This window comes from Somniosus microcephalus, chromosome 1 (assembly GCF_052327205.1).
Source record: "Somniosus microcephalus isolate GS21.2 chromosome 1, FLI_Smic_1.0, whole genome shotgun sequence".
Lineage (NCBI taxonomy): Eukaryota > Metazoa > Chordata > Chondrichthyes > Squaliformes > Somniosidae > Somniosus > Somniosus microcephalus.
Window position 1 is genome coordinate 239,667,044 of NC_140987.1, and position 18,127 is coordinate 239,685,170.

Sequence of the window (18,127 nt, forward strand, 5' to 3'; positions counted from 1 at the left end):
GTCTGCTGTATCCGTTGCTGTTGTTGCTCCTCAGGTGTCGCCATTTAACTTTTAGCTAATAAAATTGATACGCTTATCAATTACTTCATAAAAGGTGATGAGTCGAAGAAGAGATGACGAGTCGAAAGAAGAGATGAATAAGGCTTTTATTAGCTAAGAAGAGACCATGCTTCTTCGTGAGTGACTGAACAAGTCTGAACGAAACCCACACAGTGGTGGGTGGAGTCAGCTGAGGCATGCCTCCATACACAGCGCCACCCAGAGGTGGCAATATACAATACAGTGGTTTACCACATACAGTACTAGAAATAAATTAGGAAGTGCAATTATAATTTGATATATCTCACTTACAATCCATCACTCCCACTCTAAACAAATTTTTAACAAAGTAAAACTTCCTCATGTATGTATCAATGGACTTTATAAAATTCTTGCATTGATAATGCTCAACATTCCCAGTACAGTATACAGGAAGCTCTTTATTATCTGGCACTAACGGGACCGGCGTGGTGCCGGTTTATCAAAAAGTCCGGATTACAGAGAGGTATAGTTAAAAGGTACGAGAGCTCCGTACACAGCAACAAATCCAGGCTTCCCTGTTGCTTAGCAACATGTGCAGGAACTCCGGCCACAGACCAAGCGTCCCTGTTGCTTAGCAACAAGTGCACGAACCCCAGTTATACAGCCACAGATCCAGGAACTGCCACTAATATGAATTAAAACTTACCTGAACCTACTCCTGAATTTTGCCGGTTAACAGAGATTTCCGGTTATTTAGGTGCCGGTTAAAAGAGAGTTTCCTGTATTTGAAATCAATGGGTAACATGAACAGTAATGGGTGTTATTCTTACTTAGCAAGAGTGGGCACTGTAACCTCTCAGCCTGTTACAACAAACACAACTAAAATTTATTTTCCTCCAACAGTAGGCAAGGCCATGGGAGATTCAGCAGTTTAATACAATTAGTTAAGATAGCAATATTATCTGAGACTTGAATGTATGGGGGTTGAAAGTTTGAAATCCAGTCAATTTACACCAGAAGGTAGTGTGTGTAAGGTTACCATAGTCTACTAGGATATGATATAGCTGAGAAAAGAGAGAACTCTGTCCGTGCTATAAAAACAACCAGAACATAATTTTCAGCTCATATTACTGTAATTGGCCACTTTAGAGACACACCCAGCCCCGGTACAATATAAAACTGTCACATAAATTTCCTTTAAATGAAATTTTTATAGCTCTATATTAAAAACAGCAATGGGCCATTTCACTTTTTTGTAAATTAATCAAATTAAAGTCTACAAACACTCTTTCAATAGACAGTCGTTATATGATTCATTATTATCCTTACATCTTCACCACTGGTCACAATCTTACAGCCACAAAAATCAAAGGGAACATTTGCACATAAGAATCAAATCATAAGACTTATTTCAATATAGCTACTGACTATCTTTGCTCAGATAAATTAAGTTTGTGGAAAACATTTAACAGGACAACACAACGCTGTACATCATGTAATCAGCTTCATTCAGAGCATGGTGAGGCTTGAGCTGGCTGCTTGGATGAGTTTACTTTCTGCATCCAGATCGAACTGAGAATATGCTTAATTTTCTTCAAATGAATGGGGTGAGCTTTTTCTTTACTGAGTGCACAATACTGTCATGCTATTCCCAATATATTATTAATGCCACTCTCGTCATTCCAGTGCTCTTGCCTGAATCAGAAGGTTGTAGGTTTCAGATTCCAGTCCCAGTTCAGCACCTCAGCAAATGGTGAGACGCGTGCAATAAGGGCACAGCAGTTATCATGGGTGACTTTAATCTACATATAGATTGAGCTAACCAAATTAGTAACAATGCTGTGGAGGAGGAATTCCTGGAGTGTATATGGGATGGTTTCCTGGACCAATATGTCGAGGAACCAACTAGAGATCAGGCCATCTTAGACTGGGTATTATCGACTGGAATTTTTTGAGGATGTAACTGGTAGAATAGATAAGGGAGAACCAGTGGATGTGGTGTATTTGGACTTTCAGAACGCTTTCGATAAGGTCCCGCATAAGAGATTAGCGTGTAAAGTTAAAGCACATGGGATTGGGGGTAAGGTACTGACTTGGATAGAGAACTGGTTGGCAGACAGGAAGCAAAGAGTTGGAATAAACGGGTCTTTTTCCGAGTGGCAGGCAGTGACTAGTGGGGTACCACAGGGATCGGTGCTAGGACCCCAGCTATTCACAATATATATTAATGATCTAGACGAGGGAACTAGATGTATTATCTCCAAGTTTGCAGACGACACAAAGCTGGGTGGGCGTGGGTGCTGTGAGGAGGGTGCCAAGAAACTCCAGTATGATTTGGACAGGTTGGGTGATTATACTGCATCTGCCATGCATCTGCCCAATGTGGATAAATGTGAGGTTATCCACTTTGGTGGCAAAAACAGGAAGGCAGATTATTATCTGAACAGCAATAAATTGGGAGAAGGGGAAGTGCAACGAGACCTGGGTGTCCTTGTGCACCAGTCGCTGAAGGTAAGCATGCAGGTGCAGCAGGCGGTTAAGAAGGCAAATGGTATGTTGGCCTTCATGGCGAGAGAATGAGAGTACAGGAGCATGGATGTCTTGCTGCAGTTGTACAGGGACTTGGTGAGACCACACCTTGAGTATTGTGTGCAGTTTTTGTCGCCTTATCTGAGGAAGGATGTTCTTGCCATGGAGGGAGTGCAGCGAAGATTCACCAGACTGATATCTGGGATGGCAGGAATGACGTATGAGGAGAAATTGGGTCAATTGGGCTTATATTCGCTGGAGTTTAGAAGAATGAGAGGGGAACTCATTGAAACTTATAAAATTTTAACAGGACTAGACAGACTAGATGCAGGAAGGAGGTTTCCGATGGCGGGGGAGTCCAGAACCAGGGGTCACAGTCTAAAGATAAGGGGTAAGCCATTTAGGACAGAGATGAGGAGGAATTTCTTCACCCAGAGAGTGGTGAACCTGTGGAATTCTCTACCACAGAAGGCAGTTGAAGCCAATTCATTAAATATATTCAAGAAGGAGTTAGATATATTTCTTAAGGCTAAAAGGATCAAGGGATATGGGGAGAAAGCAGGGACAGCGTACTGAATTTGGATGATCAGTCATGATCTCATTAAATGGCGGAGCAGGCTCGAGGGGCCGAATGGCCTACTCCTGCTCCTATCTTCTATGTTTCTATGTTTACTCTAGGCTGACACTTCAGTGCAGTACTGAGGGAGTGCTGCATTGTTGATGGCATCATCTTTCGGATGAGATGTTAAACCTAGGCCTGGTCTTCCTGTTCAGGCGGATGTGAAAGTATCCATGGTACTATTCCAAGAAGACCTGTACTTCCTGTTTCCTGCCCAACATTCCTCTCAATCACCACCACCAAAAAAAAGAGTAACTGAATATTTATCTCACTTGATGTTGGTGGGACCGCACTACGTATAATTGGCTGCTGCATTTGCAAACACAACAGTGACTGCACTTAAAAAAAAATGATTGTGAAGCACCCAGAGATGTGATCAGGTGCTATACAAATCCAAACTTTCTTTTTTGAGGGCACCATTCTTTCGTGCTTTTGCTAAGGTGTCAATTAACAGCTCTTCTTGGCATCCCAGTTGAAGCTTAATTATGGTTCCACATATGTATTAATGTTTCTTTATATAACTAGCATGAAAAAATGCTGCATATAGGTACATGAATTCTCTTGAGAATTTTGGCCTGGGCACCTAAAACATCGACAATGAGTTGAACCTCCGGCACAGACACGATGGGCCGAATGCATCATTCTATGGACACGTCAACTCAGGAAACTGTCCAGTCCAAAATTAATTTGGTCTTCAGACTTGATTGGATTTGCCCAAATAGCTTACATTCCAGTGCAATCCTGCAGAATGTAATAAAAGTCTTCAGGCCCCTTTTACTCTTCAGACATTATTCTGGAATAGACCAAGTCAAAAGCTCTTCCATCAACATCATTATGTGAGATTAGGAGCTGTGAGGAGCAAAGGGATTTAGGTGTCCATGTATATAAATCACTAAAAGCCAGTGCCCAGATATAAAATGAAATCAAAAGGCTAATGGAATGTTGGCCTTTATCTCAAGAGAGTGGAAGTAATGCTTCAATTGTACAGAACCTTGGTCAGTCCCTATCTGGAGTTCTGTGCTCAGTTTTGGGCACCTCAGGAAATATATATTGGCACAAGAGGTACAGTGCAAATTACCAGAATGATACCAGGGCTTAAAGGGTTAAATTATCAGGACAGCTTGCATAAACTTGGCTTGTATTCCCTTGTGTTTAGAAGGCCGAGTGGTGTTCTAATCGAGGTCTTTAAAATGACAAAACAATCGATAGGGTAGATATAGAGAAACTATTTCCTCTGGTGGGGGAATCCATAACAAGAAGGCAGCTGGGCCATTTAGGAATGAAATTAGGAAGCACCTTTTCATACAAAAGGTAGTAGAAATCTGGAACTCACCCCCCCAAAACTGGGCCAATTGAAATTCAAGATTGAGATTGATAGGTTTTGTTAGGTAAGGGTATCAAGGGATATGGAACAAATACAGGTAAATAGAGTTGAGGTACAGATCAGCCATGATCTAACTAAATGGCAGAACATGCTTGAAGGGCTAAATGGCCTACTCCTGTTCCTACATAGAGATGTCTGTGTCAGCTTGAAGGGTAAGTGAAGCATCATTGACGAAATGGATGTGCCTCATGTAAGAAAACAAATTTTACAAGAGTGATCCATTAATTTATGTGTGAGGGAAATAGGATTACAAATTCATTGTGCAATATAGAAATATGCAAATTCAGATCAAATGTTTCACTATAGTTTATCCAGAGTTCCATAGTCGCTCTGCGCAATATTACTACTATTCAACATTCTTGAAGGTAAAGGTCAACATACTGAAAGTTCCCTGAAAGGAGAAGACAACTCTTACTCATGCATTATCTCTATGGTTATTGCTTGGGTGAATTTCATAATCAACAAGAGGGACATCCCTGGATTGAGCATTGAACATATCTAAGCCACGCATATCACAGATTAGGTACAGGATGAAGCTCTTGCTGTACAAACTGCAACAAAAAGGAAGCATTTTTGTCTAAAATTTATCTTGGTACTGGCTTCTTTAATTCTTCCACTGTACATTTTTTTTAATTTATTTGTTCACAGGATGTGGGTGTCACTGGCAAGGCCAGTATTTATTGCCCATTCCTTATTGGCCTTGAGAAGGTGGTGGTGAGCCACCTTCTTGAACTGCTGCAGTCCGTATGGTGAAGGTATTCCCACAGTGTTGACTTTGTTATAGCAGATTGGTACAACTGAGTGGCTTGCTTGGCCATTTCAGAAGGCAGTTAAGAGTCAACCACAACGCTGTGGGTCTGGAGTTACATATAGGCCAGACCAGGTAAGGATGGCAGATTTCCTTCCCTAAAGACCAGTTGGTTGTTTTCAACAATCCGGTAGTTTCATGGTCACCATTACGGACACTAGCTTTTTAATTCCAGATTTATTTAATTAACTGAATTTGAACTCACGGGCAGAATTTTCATTGGGCCGTGGAGGCGGGATTGGAGGCATGTGGGGGGTTAAAATCCCGAAATCGGGGGGGGCATGAACCCATCCTGCCCCCAACCCGCCTCCATGCCAGTTTCAATGGAGGCGGGTACCCGACCTGCACTGGGACCCGCCTCCCTGAGGCGGGAAGGGGATTAGTGCCAATTAACTGCCTGTTAACAGGTAGTTTTTAGCCTAATCCCTATTTTCATTCTTGAAGTGTGGGATTCCCGACAGCTCCAAACCACGCCAAGTTAACGAGGCGGGCCGTCGGGCTTGGAGGGGTCGAGATGTCCGGTGTTCAGGTGAGTGATGGGTGCATGAGTGCAGGGTTAAGTGTGTTTGGTGTGTTTAAAGAAGTTTTACTTACCTTTATAGCTTCCTTCCTTCCTTCAGGTCTCGGGAGTCCCTCATCTCACCGGCACAGAAAACAGAATGGCCGCGATCTGTCAAAAATTGCAGCATTCAGCTTTCTGTTCCGGAGAGATCTCTAAATCATCCTGAGAGGAAAGAATGAACTTAGAGTACAGATTATCAGTGTTTAACAGCTTTAAAAAGCTATTGAACAAAGATATTTCATCTGTCAAAAGGTCTTGGCAGATGAAATATCAATGTGTGATGTCACCTGTTGCCAGGTGGCCCTTAATTGGCCCGCTGGGCGGGCTCAACAAGGTCAATCAAGTCAAAATCACGTGGGTTGGCTACAACTCGATGGAGGCAGGACTACAACCCTGAAAGTTGTAGTCCCGCCTCCTACACGCCTCCTCAATGAAAATCCAGCCCCACGTCTCTGGATTATTAGTCCAGGCCTCTGGATTACTCGCCCAGTAACATAACCACTACACCACCATACCCCAAAGTGGTTAAAAGCAGCCTCAGTCACACAAATCATGTCTCAGTTGAAATCAATGCAGTTGCGCTGATCAGTCGGTTTGGACAGCTGCTTGAAGGAGGAGCCATGCCACTCAATTCAAATTTGCTGTGTCATTTGCCTAAATGTCCATCTAATTAGCAGCTGTTTGATTTGAACAAACAGCTATTTAAATTCTGCATCACGCCAGTCACCATTTTCAAAGGTATTTATCAGCATGCCCTTTTCAAACTAGGGAGTTTATCTAGACTTTCGAAGAGAGCAGTCTCTCTACAATGTTTGAAGTGAATCAGTCTGGAACTTGTGAAGAATATTAATATGCCAGATACTCCTATAGTTGATGACACAACAGGAACAATAACAACACAGTTTAGAAAAGCTGAGTTATTTATCTTCTTTTACAAAGATCCAAGAACATTAAAAATAATAGCTTACCGCCGCAATTTGCTAGTTCTATTACTTTTTAATAGATTTGTTTGGCAATTAAAATCCAAAAATAAGGCATAGCGTAGAATTATTCCGCTACCAAGAAGGATCCCAGGGAGGCAAAGGGTAGAACCAGTAGCTGAAAGTATTATTATTATTTTTTTAAAACAGTCCCTCTTTCATTTCCTAGGCATGTTATAAATTTCTCCTAGACATCAGGGCAACTGAAAGCACTCTCTGAATTTGGAGGGCCAAAAAGGACTCAACTACAACACTCGTCAAATTCAGACACCAAAAATATCGAGAGAAAAAAGGTAAGAAATCTAAAAATCTAACACTAACCTTGACAGCCTGAGTGAGGCACACCAATAATTGTGCACAGGTATAAACCAGCTCGGAGTAAGGAACAGTCAAAGTGGATCAAATTTCGGCTACTACATTTTCAGGTCAAATTTAGACTGGTACAGATGCAACTCCAGTACAAAATTCAAAGCACAATTGGCCTGAAGGTCCCTTTAAGCTATTCCATCAATGTGCTTGAATCCCATACTTTGGAGGATAAGATTTATACTTTCCTTGTCAGCTATCCTGACGTTCTCTGGGGCGAGACAGAGGAATCAGTCTCAGTTTAGTGTTGTTCATCTGCACCCACTGTGACATGGGTAGAGACTACTCCACTTTGGATTTTTATTCCTCACAGAAAACAGATAATTCCACCCCATTAGTTAGGTTGCAGCTGAGCAGAGGACCAAAAGCTGTGTGATCTAAACCACTGTGCATTCCAGTCCAACGTCTTTGATTAAAATGCTACTTTTCTAAATATTGGAATTTATCAGTCTCCAAGGTGGCGTGTTGTATGTCTGCCATTGCATGTCATGACACGAACATCTTTACCAAATCGATTAGTTGCTCTGAAACAGATATATTCCTTTGACCCCAATGTTACAAGTTGGACACACTCCAAAGAGTTACTATTGGCTGGTATTGCTTCAGCAGTTGCCAAATTAAATCCAGCCTTTATAGGGGAGCAATGCAAATGCAATTTATAAACACAAAAAACCTAAACCCATAGGGATACGAGTTGTGTGCACAGAACTGGGATAATCTACTAAACGGAGTGACTTGCTAAACAGAGTGGCAACAGGAATTTGGTGCCAAGGGGGAAGGAGGTGCTAAGTGCTTTAAACAAAGAGGCAACAGTAAATATATAAATCATCAGAGTAAGTAATAAAATCTAAAGGGAATTTTTGAAGCAAAATCATGGGGCAGTTGAGACCTGTTGCCTACAATTCCTGTGCCATGTTGAAACTCCAAGACGCTTCATGTGTCCTGGATAACCACATGTGCAGGAAGTACCTCCAGTTGCACGAACTCGAGCTCAGGGCATCTGAGCTTCAGGAGCAGCTGGAGTCACTGCAGGGTTGAGTATTTCCTGGAGCGCACGTTCCAGGAGGTGGTCACCCCGCAGCTACAGAGAGTTCAGGAGGATAGTAAGTGGGTGGCCATCCAGCAGGGTAGGAAGGGGCAGGCAGTGCAGGAATCCTCAAGGAGTGTGGCACTCTCAAACAGATTTTCACCGCTAAATACCAGTGAGGGTGACAACACCTTGGAGGAGTGCAGTCTAGAGCACATCCACGGCACTGGGGGGCAAATGACTGCACAGGGGGGCATAGCAAAGTGTAGAAATGCAGTGGTCACAGGGGATTCAATAGTCAGGGGGGTACAGGCATTTCTGCAACCGCCGACATGAGTCTCGCATGGTGTGTTGCCTCCCTGGTGCCAGGGTAAAGGATATTTTATGGGGGGTGGGGGGAGACAACCAGAACCAATGACATAGGAAGGAGGTGGGTAGAGGTTTTGCAGTCAGAGTTTCAGGAACTAGGGAGGAAGTTTAAAAGCAGGACCTCAAAGGGTCCTTTGGATTACTCCCAGTGCCATGCACTAGTGATTATAGGAATAGTAGGATATAACAGGTTAAAGAGTGACTGAAGAAATGGTGCAAGAGGGAGGGCTTCAGATTCGTGAGGAAATGGACCAGTTCTGGGGCAGGAGGGACCTGTTCAAGTTGGGCAGGTTGTGCCTCAACAGAGCTGGGACTAATGTCCTTGTGGGAAGGTTAATTATTATTCTGGGGAAAGGTTTAAGCTAATTTGGCAGAAGGATGGGCACCAGGATGAAGCATTAGAGAGGAGAAACAATGTGCACAGAGGACCCTAGCACTCGAGTAAAGAATAGTTCAGAAATAGGAGGGGTCAGACTGGTGGCAAATGCAAAGCTGTCTAAGATGGGTTTGGAGTGTACATACATGTACATAAATGCATAGAGCGTGGTAAATAAGCTTGGTGATCTGCAAGCACAAGTCGCTACATGGGACTTCCATATAATGGCAATAAGAGAGACCTGGCTCAAAGAAGGGGAAGATTGGGAACTTAATATTCCTGGATACAAGGTATTCAGAGAAGATAGGTAAGAAAAAAAAGGAAAGGGGTGGCAGTATTGATCAAAGAAACCATTATAGCACTGGAGAGGGTTGATGTATGTGAGGGGTCAAAGACAGAGTCTATTTGGTTAGAATTAAGGAACAATAGAGGAGCTATTACACTACTGGGTGCATACTATAGGCCAACAAATAGTGGGAAGGAGATAGAGGAGAAAATTTGCAAGCAAATTACAGAAAGATGCAAGAGCAGAGTAGTGATAATGGGGTACTTCAATTATCCTAATATAGACTGGTATAGTAACAGTGTAAAGGGCAAAGAGAGCGAGGAATTCCTGAAATTTGTACAAGAGAACTTTCTTGGGCAGTTTATTTCCAACTCAAGGAGGAAGGAAGCAGTGCTGGATCTAGTTCTGGGAATGAAGTGGGGCAAGTGGAGCACGTTGCAGTGGGAGAGCATTTCGGGAATAGTGATAGTCATAGCATCAGTTTAGAATAATTATGGAAGAGGACAAGGAACAATCAAACGCAAAAATAGTTAACTGAAGGAGGATCTGGCCCAAATGGATTGGAATCAAAAATTGGTATGCAAAACAGTAATTGAACAATGGGAGGCCTTCAAAAAGGAGATGCTGCAGGTACAGAGTAGACATTCCTATGAGGGGGAAAGGAAGGGAATCCAAAGCTAGAGTTCCCTGGATGACTATAGAGGTTAAAATGAGACAGAAAAAGGCTTATGACAGATGATACAAAACTCAGAAATGTATTAAACTATGAGGAGCAGAGTAACAGACTTCAGGAAGACAGTCAGACTGGTGAAATGGGCAGACACATGGCAGATGAAATTTATAACAGAGAAGTGTGAAGTGACTCATTTTGGTAGGAAGAATGAGGAGAGGCAATTTGAACTAAATGGTACAATTTTAAAGGGGGTGCAGGAACAGAAAGATCTGGGATATATGTACACAAATCTTTGAAGGTGGCAGGACAAGCGGAGAAGGCTGTTAAAAAAACATATGGGATCCTTGGCTTTATTACTGGAGTACAGAATAATAGAATACAGAAGCAAGGAAATTATGCTAAACCTTTACAAACCACTGGTTAGGCCTCACTGAGTATTGTGTTCAGTTCTGGGCACCACACTTCAGGAAAGATGTCAAGGCTTTGGCGAGGGTGCAGAAGAGATTTACTAGAACGGAGAGACTTTAATTATTTGTAGAGACTGGAGAAGCTGGGGTTGTTCTCCTTAGAGCAGAGAATGCTAAAAGGAGATTTGGTAGAGGTGTTCAAAATTGTGAATGGTTTTGCTAGAGTAAATAAGGAGAAACTGTTTCCAGCGGCAGAAGGGTTGGTAACCAGAGGACAAGATTTAAGGTGGTTGGCCAAAGAACCAGAGGTGATATGAGGAAACATTTCTTTTTTACACAGTGAGTTATGATGATCTGTAATGCACTGCCTGAAAGGGCGGTGGAAGCAAATTCAATAATAACTTTCAAAGGAGAATTGGATAAAGCTCTACCAAAGAGCTGGCACAGGCACCATGGGCCAAATGGCCTCCTTCTGTGCAGCATCATTCTATGATTCTATAAATACAGAGTTAACTCATTTAAAAACATAACTTACTGATGAAGCAAATATTTCCCTTCATTAATATACATTACTAACACCATTTAGGAAAAATATACCGAGAGGTCTTCTTTTGCCATGCTCTTCATGAAAAGGTAAATTTACATAAATATAAAAGCATCAATTCACAAATCTTCTGTTTGCTACACCTGCTGTTTTACAATGCAAACTGGAAGGGATGTAATGGGTAAAGTACAAGCAGCTCAATCTCCCCCTACTGTTATACTCAGGGTGGTGAACTCTCTCAGGGCATTAGGGGAAATTGCTGCTGAAATATTTTTATGAATGTAACATTTCCCATACTAGAAATGTGAGAAATGCTAGAGTTTTAGTTCAAAATCCCTAAAAAGAAGTTCCTTGTATCTGGAAGCAATGCAATGTTTCTTTAAGTGGAATGATGTCTTAGTGAGCTGCCTCCTGATCACAGTGGCCTGCATTCAGTATCACTCCAATGTCTAGTAAGCTCCATTACTCCCACCATGTGGAGATTAAAATTTGACTGCACTGTTACAGATCCAAATGATGCTGCACAGTGAAACACTTGACAAAAAAGCACCCTTGCTGTAATGTTTTATGCTGAAAGATGTTCCACCCTCTCCTTCCTTGACAGACTCCTTCCTTGCTGTGCGCACATCCAAAAAAAGCAGCCATCATAATAGGTGCCTGCCATTTTCCCCCCTTCTGAATTGATCCAATTATACATTTATTACAATGAAACCCGCTTCAAAGAGAAAAAGTACGGAGCCAGTTCTGTGTCAACACATCAAAAAGGACAAGAAAAAGCATAAGTGCAAAGGAAATGAAAGGAGGACAGCTAATCACATGGCCTTATTAATATCAATTAACAAATTCCACTCTTGCTGACATTTGCTCAGCAGGAGGGGTTTGACAAGCCACTCTGCTGTAAAGAGCACAGAGCCAGCCTAATTCCACATTGTCACTATAGCTACTAGGTTCATCAAAACTTAAATCTTCCTCATTATGCCACGGCCCCAGCTAATAAATTTCCCTCAAGTATGAACTGAATGCTGTTTACAACATTCAAGTGGCTCCCGTTAAGCCTGCCCTTGTTCTGAAAATGTAATGTTACCTCTTGTCGCTGAATTTACAGCAACTAATCGCCTAAATGGATATGTAGAGGCTTATCAACTGGAAAATAGGTGAAGTGACAAGGGAGTGAGCACAAATAATAGATGTGCAGTGAAGTCATGCACTGACCATGAAAAATGAAAAAGCTTCTGTGTCCAGGACGGAATTGTCCATTCGGCACAAACAGTATGTTGAACAGCAGGTCCAGTTGGAGAGAAAGTGGATAAAAAAAAAATTGAAGAATCGCACATTGCAATTGCTCATTTAAAATAATGCTAAAATAAAAACCCTGGATAATAAAATCCAGGTTTCTCATGGTTTAACAATGCAGCATTTTGATATGCCATAGCAAGACACAATAACCGCTGTAATGTGCAATACATTCAGAGTGAAATTACTGTCATTTCGGTCAATTGACAATACAAATAATTATACAGTGGCATCCAGCTAAGATTCATTGCTAATCTGAAACCAGACAAAAGGACCTTCTGTGAATGCAAATCTGTCTGATCTGAAATTTTATTTCAAATCAGAAGGCCAATCCTTCAGGTTGGAGTAATAACAATAAAAACCATGTGCCTTAAAAAAAAACTGGAACTTTTAAGGAAATCAAGTAATTCAGTAAATTCTGTCATGACACATAATAAGTAATAATGCTAGTTGAAACCATTTCAATCACCTATGTTTGAAATTCAAGGGTTTGTAAGAATAGAAAGCACAAGAACATACTGAGATGGATACTCTGGGATTGAGAAAGGTAAAGAACTTCAAAATATGCCTTTTATATTCAGATGGTAAATAAGTATTGAAAATGTTGTCCCATTCTTTAAACCAGCAAGCTGATAAAAAGCGTTTTTACATTTAGCATGGTATAATTCAAAGCAATATACACAGTCATTTAGAGTTCACAACATGGACCATTTGAGTTGTCATCTGCTAAGTGGACCATACTTTATTTCTGACATTTAAAGCCTTCATAATGGCTGCTTAAAGGGCAGTAAAAATGCCCACAACAGACAGACATTTTAAGTTGAATTTTTCCAGTAAACTTCTACAGATTTTGCAATTAAATAGTGGCGAGACAGCAACTTAAGCTGAAATACAGATTATTGAAACTGTAAAAGTCTTTAAAATGTTGTTATTCAGAATAAACTTGCCCTCTCTTTCCAGTTATTGAGCAGTAAGCTCAGGTCTAGTGCCAGAAGGGTTTTTGAAGTTCTCTGCATGTCTTGATGGCCATACACTTTCAGGGAGCTTGACATTCTGGCTATCTCAACCCATGGAAATAGCAGTGACCATCATGGTCCAAATCCCAGCCGTGCTGCAGGACAAGTGCCCGGTGGTCAGGTTACCACAGATCACTCATGTTTTCTAGCAGCTGGTTGTAGAGTGGCATTGGCAGTGGCCTGTGAACAGGTCATCCACTCTCTCAGACAGATCTTAAAAGAAATCCAAATGCCTAAAAGCCTAATTAATTATGGCTCCCATCTCTATCTGATGGAGTTATTTTTGTATGTTGAGTATTGATGTGAAGTCTCATTTTCTACACTGGACGTGCATAGGTCACTCGGTGAGCAATTCACTCCCGCCACTAGCTTGGCCCTAATTACGGAATTGATGGCTATGATGGCTGAAAGACAAAAGCTGCAAGTCCTGAAGTGCACTAAGAGTGCACTGAACCAACTGAAACAAGGCACAGTAAACATCACCCTTCATCACTCTTAATCTATTGTATAAGCAATGGTTTGGTTAAATGGTTAGTCAGATTCCTGTGAGCCCCAAAGCTTTTCTTCACCCATTCAAGCTTTCAAATAAAACTGAAAGTAATACGGTTTCAAAACATGTGGATTAAGCCAGTTTAACCAAAGAGAAACACAACTAATGATCTACAATGTACGGTATTGTATTTAAGTAAGCTGTTTCCAAAGGATTCATGAAACTCCAGAAGCCAGAAAGAGAATCACAGAGACAGAGAGAGGCAGAGATACAACCTGAGAGAGAACGAGAGAAAGCGAGGAGCACAGAGAACGAGCGAGGGGGCAGAGAGCCAGAGAGGGGGGCAGAGAGCCAGCGAGGAGGCAGAGAGCCAGCGAGGGGGCAGAGAGCCAGAGAGGGGGCAGAGAGCCAGAGAGGGGGGAGAGAGGGGGCAGAGAGCCAGAGAGGGGGCAGAGAGCCAGAGAGGGGGCAGAGAGCCAGAGAGGGGGCAGAGAGCCAGAGAGGGGGCAGAGAGGCAGAGAGGGGGCAGAGAGCCAGAGAGGGGGCAGAGAGCCAGCGAGGGGGGCAGAGAGCCAGCGAGGGGGGCAGAGAGCCAGCGAGGGGGGCAGAGAGCCAGCGAGGGGGGCAGAGAGCCAGCGAGGGGGCAGAGAGCCAGCGAGGGGGCAGAGAGCCAGCGAGGGGGCAGAGAGCCAGCGAGGGGGCAGAGAGCCAGAGAGGGGGCAGAGAGCCAGCGAGGGGGGCAGAGAGCCAGCGAGGGGGCAGAGAGCCAGCGAGGGGGCAGAGAGCCAGCGAGGAGGGAGAGAGCCAGCGAGGAGGGAGGGAGCCAGCGAGGAGGGAGGGGAGGGGGCAGAGAGCCAGAGAGGGGGCAGAGAGCCAGAGAGGGGGCAGAGAGCCAGAGAGGGGGCAGAGAGCCAGAGAGGGGGCAGAGAGCCAGAGAGGGGGCAGAGAGCCAGAGAGGGGGCAGAGAGAGAGGGAGCAGAGAGAGAGAGAGAGAGGGAGCAGAGAGAGAGAGAGAGAGGGAGCAGAGAGAGAGGGGGCAGAGAGAGAGAGAGAGAGAGAGGGAGCAGAGAGAGAGAGAGAGAGGGGCAGAGAGAGAGGGGAGCAGAGAGAGAGGGGAGCAGAGAGAGAGGGGAGCAGAGAGAGAGAGAGAGGGGGCAGAGAGAGAGGGGGCAGAGAGAGAGAGGGAGCAGAGAGAGAGAGAGGGAGGGGCAGAGAGAGAGAGGGGGCAGAGAGAGAGAGATGGGGGGCAGAGAGGGAGGGGGCAGAGAGGAGAGAAAGGGGATGCAGAGAGAGAGAGAGAGGGGGCAGAGAGAGAGAGATACGGGCACAGAGAGAGAGATACGGGCACAGAGAGGGAGAGAGAGAGGCGCACAGTCAGAGAGAGAGACGGGCAGAGAGTGAGAGAGAGAGAGAGAGAGACGGACAGAGAGAGAGAGAGAGAGAGAGAGAGAGAGACGGGCAGAGAGAGAGACGGGCAGAAAGAGAGACGGGCAGAAAGAGAGAGAGAGAGAGAGAGAGAGAGACGGGCAGAGAGAGAGAGAGACGGGCAGAGAGAGAGAGACGGACAGGGAGAGAGAGAGAGAGAGAGACGGGCAGAGAGAGAGACGGGAAGAGAGAGAGAGAGAGAGAGAGACGGGCAGAGAGAGAGACGGGCAGGGAGAGAGAGAGAGACGGGCAGGGAGAGAGAGAGAGACAGGCAGGGAGAGAGAGAGAGACGGGCAGAGAGAGAGAGAGAGAGAGACAGGCAGAGAGAGACGGCAGAGAGAGAGAGAGACGGAGAGACGGGCAAAGAGAGACGGGCAGAGAGAGAGACGGGAAGAGAGAGAGAGAGACGGGCAGAGAGAGAGAGAGACGGACAGAGAGAGAGAGACGGACAGAGAGAGAGAGACGGACAGAGAGAGAGAGACGGACAGAGAGAGAGAGAGACGGGCAGGGAGAGAGAGACGGGCAGAGAGAGACAGACGGGCAGAGAGAGAGAGCGAGACGGGCAGAGAGAGAGAGAGACGGGAAGAGAAAGAGAGAGACGGGCAGAGAGAGAGAGAGACGGGCAGAGAGAGGCGCACAGAGAGAGAGATAGAGAGAGAGAGGAGAGAGATACGGGCACAGAGAGAGAGAGAGAGAGAAAGGGAGAGAGAGATGGGCAGAGAGAGAGAAAGGCGCACAGACAGAGAGAGGCTCACAGACAGAGAGAGAGAGGCGCGCAGGCAGCGAGAGGCGCGCAGGCAGAGAGAGAGAGGCGCGCAGGCAGAGAGCGAGACGGGCAGAGAGAGAGAGACGGGCAGAGAGAGAGACGGGCAGAGAGGGAGAGACGGCAGAGAGGGAGAGAAGGCAGAGAGGGAGAGAAGGGCAGAGAGGGAGAGAAGGGCAGAGAGGGAGAGAAGGGCAGAGAGAGAGACGGGCAGAGAGAAAGACGGGCAGAGAGAAAGACGGGCAGAGAGAGAGACGGGCAGAGAGAGAGACGGGCAGAGAGAGAGACGGGCAGAGAGAGAGAGAGAGACGGGCAGAGAGAGAGAGAGACGGGCAGAGAGAGAGAGAGACGGGCAGAGAGAGAGAGAGACGGGCAGAGAGAGAGAGAGACGGGCAGAGAGAGAGTGACGGCAGAGAGAGAGTGACGGGCAGAGAGAGAGAGACGGGCAGAGAGAGAGAGACGGGCAGAGAGAGAGAGACGGGCAGAGAGAGAGAGACGGGCAGAGAGGGGGGCGCAGACAGGCGGAGGGGGCGCAGACAGGCGGCGGGGGGCGCAGAGAGGCGGAGGGGGCGCAGAGAGGCGGAGGGGGGCGCAGAGCGGCGGAGGGGGCGCAGGGAGGCGGAGGGGGCGCAGGGAGGGCGGAGGGGGCGCAGGGAGGCGAGGGAGGCGGAGGGGGGCGCAGGGAGGCGGAGGGGGGCGCAGGGAGGCGGAGGGGGGCGCAGAGAGGCGGAGGGGGGAGCAGAGAGGCGGAGGGGGGCGCAGAGAGGCGGAGGGGGGCGCAGAGAGGCGGAGGGGGGCGCAGAGAGGCGGGGGGCGCAGAGAGGCGGAGGGGGGGCGCAGAGAGGCGGAGGGGGGGCGCAGAGAGGCGGAGGGGGCGCAGAGAGCGGAGGGGGGGCGCAGAGAGGCGGAGGGGGCGCAGAGAGGCGGAGGGGGCGCAGAGAGGCGGAGGGGGCGCAGAGAGGCGGAGGGGGCGCAGAGAGGCGGAGGGGGGCGCAGAGAGGCGGAGGGGGGCGCAGAGAGGCGGAGGGGGGCGCAGAGAGGCGGAGGGGGCGCAGAGAGGCGGAGGGGGGGCGCAGAGAGGCGGAGGGGGGCGCAGAGAGGCGGAGGGGGGGCGCAGAGAGGCGGAGGGGGGCGCAGAGAGGCGGAGGGGGGCGCAGAGAGGCGGAGGGGGGCGCAGAGAGGCGGAGGGGGGCGCAGAGAGGCGGAGGGGGGCGCAGAGAGGCGGAGGGGGGCGCAGAGAGGCGGAGGGGGGCGCAGAGAGGCGGAGGGGGGCGCAGAGAGGCGGAGGGGGGCGCAGAGAGGCGGAGGGGGGCGCAGAGAGGCGGAGGGGGGCGCAGAGAGGCGGAGGGGGGCGCAGAGAGGCGGAGGGGGGCGCAGAGAGGCGGAGGGGGGGCGCAGAGAGGCGGAGGGGGGGGGCGCAGAGAGGCGGAGGGGGTCGCAGAGAGGCGGAGGGGTCGCAGAGAGGCGGAGGGGTCGCAGAGAGGCGGAGGGGTCGCAGAGAGGCGGAGGGGTCGCAGAGAGGCGGAGGGGTCGCAGAGAGGCGGAGGGGTCGCAGAGAGGCGAGGGGTCGCAGAGAGGCGGAGGGGTCGCAGAGAGGCGGAGGGGGTCGCAGAGAGGCGGAGGGGGGCGCAGAGGGGCGGAGGGGGCGCAGAGAGGCGGAGGGGGCGCAGAGAGGCGGAGGGGGCGCAGAGAGGCGGAGGGGGGCGCAGAGAGGCGGAGGGGGGGGCGCAGAGAGGCGGAGGGGGCGCAGACAGGCGGAGGGGGGCGCAGAGAGGCGGAGGGGGGGGCGCAGAGAGGCGGAGGGGGCGCAGACAGGCGGAGGGGGGCGCAGACAGGAGGAGGGGGCTCAGAGAGGGGCGCAGAGAGGCGGAGGGGGGGCGCAGAGAGGCGGAGGGGTCGCAGAGAGGCGGAGGGGGGCGCAGAGAGGCGGAGGGGGGCGCAGAGAGGCGGAGGGGGGCGCAGAGAGGCGGAGGGGGGCGCAGAGAGGCGGAGGGGGGGCGCAGAGAGGCGGAGGGGGGCGCAGAGAGGCGGAGGGGGGCGCAGACAGGCGAAGGGGGGCGCAGACAGGCGAAGGGGGGGCGCAGACAGGCGGAGGGGGGCGCAGACAGGCGGAGGGGGGGCGCAGACAGGCGGAGGGGGGCGCAGACAGGCGGAGGGGGCGCAGACAGGCGGAGGGGGGCGCAGACAGG

The 18,127-nt window shown here is 47.9% G+C and overlaps 2 protein-coding genes across 23 annotated transcripts in view; both read right to left on the minus strand.

The window, feature by feature from the left end:
- LOC147124680 (adhesion G protein-coupled receptor L3-like) overlaps nucleotides 1–18,127 on the minus strand; it is a 783,432-nt gene that overhangs the window by 402,726 nt on the left and 362,579 nt on the right. The window lies entirely within an intron of this gene.
- LOC147124681 (uncharacterized) overlaps nucleotides 1–18,127 on the minus strand; it is a 40,747-nt gene that overhangs the window by 12,084 nt on the left and 10,536 nt on the right. The window contains exon 2 of the mRNA XM_085965926.1: nucleotides 14,403–15,925. Coding sequence (XP_085822052.1) covers nucleotides 14,403–15,925 — 1,523 coding nt within the window. The remainder of the gene's footprint in view (nucleotides 1–14,402; nucleotides 15,926–18,127) is intronic.